General features: G+C 42.6%; 1 protein-coding gene across 1 annotated transcript in view; it reads left to right on the top strand.

Moving 5' to 3' along the window:
* The first annotated feature begins 767 nt into the window (after positions 1 to 767).
* The window catches only part of LOC107300297 (opioid growth factor receptor-like), a 4,834-nt gene continuing 2,246 nt past the window's right edge, over positions 768 to 3,355 (top strand). The window contains exons 1-2 of the mRNA XM_015829633.1: positions 768 to 829; positions 1,956 to 2,104. Of these exons, the coding sequence (XP_015685119.1) occupies positions 788 to 829; positions 1,956 to 2,104 (191 nt within the window). The 5' untranslated portion in view covers positions 768 to 787. The remainder of the gene's footprint in view (positions 830 to 1,955; positions 2,105 to 3,355) is intronic.

The raw sequence follows: 3,355 nt of genomic DNA, 5'->3' as shown, positions 1-3,355 counted from the left end.
ACCTAGGGAGGATTTTAGGTAGGGATGATTTTAAGAAAATTTTAATTGACACACAGCTTCTAATATTTGGCTTTTAATTTGGTTTTATGGGGGTTTTTTGTTCTTTATGTATTTTGTTTGTCTGTTTTAATATGCTGTGCACCGCCCTGAGTCCTACGGGAGAAGGGCGGTATATAAATTAAATTATTAAATTAAATTATTAAATTAAATTATTGCAAATCGAGGACGTCTTGCACATTTACTGTACTGCAAGAGTAAATTTATTGTGGAGTAAATCGGACTAAAATAAAGATTTATGTGCAACGTAGAAATTTTGCCATTTTGATCCCAGGAGCAGGCTGAGCCCGATATGTGTGAAATGTCTAATTGCTTCTTTTAGGGATGTGCAAAGTGTCTTGGTCAAGATATTTTGCCCTTCCTTAACTCTTCTAAATAGCTGCTGCTCACTCAGAAGCATCAGTTGAGCTAAACCAGGGGTAGGCAACCTTGGCTCTTTTATGACTCGTGGACTTCAACTCCCAGAATTCCTGAGCCAGCATGGCTCAGCTTGGAAACCTCTCCCTTTCCCCTCAGCATGGCTGGCTCAGGAATTCTGGGAGTTGAAGTCCACGAGTCATAAAAGAGCCAAGGTGGCCTACCCCTGAGCTAAGTGTTTAATGCTGCTGTTTTGCTGCAGTGCATTTCATTAAAGTGAGTGTTTCTTTCTGATATATATATTTTTTTAAAATCTTTTCTGACTGGCAGATGTTTTGTTCCTTCCAGGCTGTTTCCTTTACGTGAACAAGGGATGAATTTTCATGCCAAACGGCTCACGTGCCAAGAAATTGAGGTAGGAAGATCTTTTCTCGTTTTTGTAACATTCCCATCTCATCCGTGAAATTACGTTTTTTTTATACTTCGTCTGACTGCATCCACCGTGTTTAGCCCAACTGCGAGCATCACATTTTGCAATTCATTAACACGTTTTACTGATTTCTAAGATGTACAGGAACAAGTGATTAGGACCTGTAATAGATTGAGGCCGAGAATTTAGGAGGGACTTTTTTTCAGGATCCAATCTGGATCGGTCGGTGGGACCAGAACTTCCTGGGGGCCCCCCCAAAGTTTGCTTCTTTCTTCACAAATTTTTTCACCCCCTTTTTCCCTGAAGGAAGCAATATGGGTAGTCCTTGGTATATGACCATAATTGAGCCTAAAATTTCTGTTGCTAACCGAGACCGTGGTTGCCTGGGTTTTGCCCCATTTTACGACCTTTCTGGCCACAGTTGTTAAGTGAATCGCTGCAATTGTTAGATGTATATACCGCTTCACAGTGCTTTACAGCCCTCTCTAAGCGGTTTACAGAGTCAGCATCTTGCCCCCAACAATCTGGGTCCTCATTTTATCGACCTTGGAAGGATAGAAGGCTGAGTCAACCTTGAGCCGGTCAGGATCAAACTCCTGGCAGTCGGCGGAGTTAGCCTGCAATACTGCATTCTAACCACTGCACCACCAATGGAATGGAATGGAATATCAATATCAATAGACTTATATATCGCTTCACAGTGCTTTACAGCCCTCTCTCTCTAAGCGGTTTACAGAGTCAGCCTATCGCCCCCAACAATCTGGGACCTCGGAAGGATGGAAGGCTGAGTCAGACTTGAGCCGGTCAGGGTCGAACTGCTGGCAGCCGGCAGTCAGCAGAAGTAGCCTGCAATTCTGCATTCCAACTACTGCGCCACCACGGTTCATAATAAAGCTTTAACACAAACATTCATTGGTGGTTTCCCCGTTAAAAGTTACATCCACCAAATTAAACGGTAGAAATATAATGCCAAATACCAAAAAAAAGAAATAGCAAGTTACAATTGGGGTACATATTTCACATGATCCTTTTTTATATGCCTAAGTGTACTGGAGGGTGTGTGTGTGATTTGATATTTGATATCTTTTTTTTTCTTTTTTTGATATCTCAGGCCTTCAAGAAATCTAAAGAAGTCATGGAGAGGTTCATCCGGGCTTATAAACTCATGTTGAAATTTTACGGCATCAACTTAATCAGTGAGGAAACGGGAGAATTGAAAAAAGCTGAAAACTGGTCTGAGCGATTTGGAAACCTGAATCGGTGAGTTTCTTCAGAGATTATCTCTCGGCCTGCTTTCACCTGCATGCCTCATAACTGGCACCTTTATCTGACACCAGAATTGCCCCAGATGAATTGAAGCCGATAAGACCTATGAGGAAGTGTCAGCATAGGCTCTGATGATGGGATCCTTGGTGCTCTCTGAGCTTGGTTGTTTTCTTGCAGCTGTTTCATTGCCCAACTAGGTAACATCATCAGTGCTAGAAGGGAGGGTGTTTGTGAGGAGGAAGAGGAGGAGAAGGAGGAGGAAGAGGACTGTGGGGTCCTTGGTGCTCTCTGAGCTTGGTTGTTTTCTTGCAGATGTTTCATTGCCCAACTAGGTAACATCATCAGTGCTAGAAGGGAGTGGATTTTAAACTTATTTTTATAAACTAGTCGCTTGCCAATCAGTGGTTCCTTGATTAGGCTGTTATTTAATAATAATGATGATGATAAAGTTGGAAAGGACCTTGGAGGTCATCTAGTCCAACCCCCTGCTCAGGCAGGAAACCCTATACCATTTCGGACAAATGGCTGTCCAGTCTCTTCTTAAAAACCTCCAGTGTTGGCGCATTCACTGCTTCTGGAGGCAGGTTGTTCCACTGGTTAATTGTTCTAACTGTCAGGAAGTTTCTCCTTAGTTCTAGGTTGCTTCTCTCCTTGGTTAGCTTCCACCTGTTGCTTCTTGTCCTGCCTTCTGGTGCTTTGGAGAAGAGCTTGACTCCCTCTTCTTTGGGGCAGCCCCTGAGATACTGGAACACTGCTATCATGTCTCCCCTCGTCCTTCTCTTTGTTAAACTAGACATACCCAATTCCAGCAACTGTTCCTTATATGTTTTAGCCTCCGGTCCCTTAATCATCTGTATTGCTCTTCTCTGCACTCTTTTTAGAGTCTCAACATCTTTTTTACATTCTGGTGACCAAAACTGGATGCAGTAAGTGGCCTTACCAAGGCATTGTAAAGTGCTATTAACACTTCACATGTTCTTGATTCTGTTAATGCAGCCTAGGACTGCATAGGCTTTTTTTGGATTGTCGGCAAAAGCATCATGAAGCACGCTCACATGATTGCAGGATGCTGCAAATGTCCATGAATTAATTAATTAGCTTTTCATACTGCTTAACTTGCTCTAGGCAGGCAGTGTACAATTTAATCATTAAAATTAAGCATTTAAAATGCTTAAATGCAGCTCAGTTTGTCAGCTGCCCGAAATTCAGTCATGTGACATTCGGGGGAAGGAAGCCAACTCACCA

The sequence above is a fragment of the Protobothrops mucrosquamatus genome, unplaced genomic scaffold (genome assembly GCF_001527695.2).
Source record: "Protobothrops mucrosquamatus isolate PMUCROS unplaced genomic scaffold, P.Mucros_1.0 scaffold6608, whole genome shotgun sequence".
NCBI classification, from domain to species: Eukaryota; Metazoa; Chordata; class Lepidosauria; order Squamata; family Viperidae; genus Protobothrops; species Protobothrops mucrosquamatus.
The sequence above is the reverse complement of the archived record's forward strand: the minus strand, read 5'-3'. Positions and strand labels throughout refer to the sequence as shown.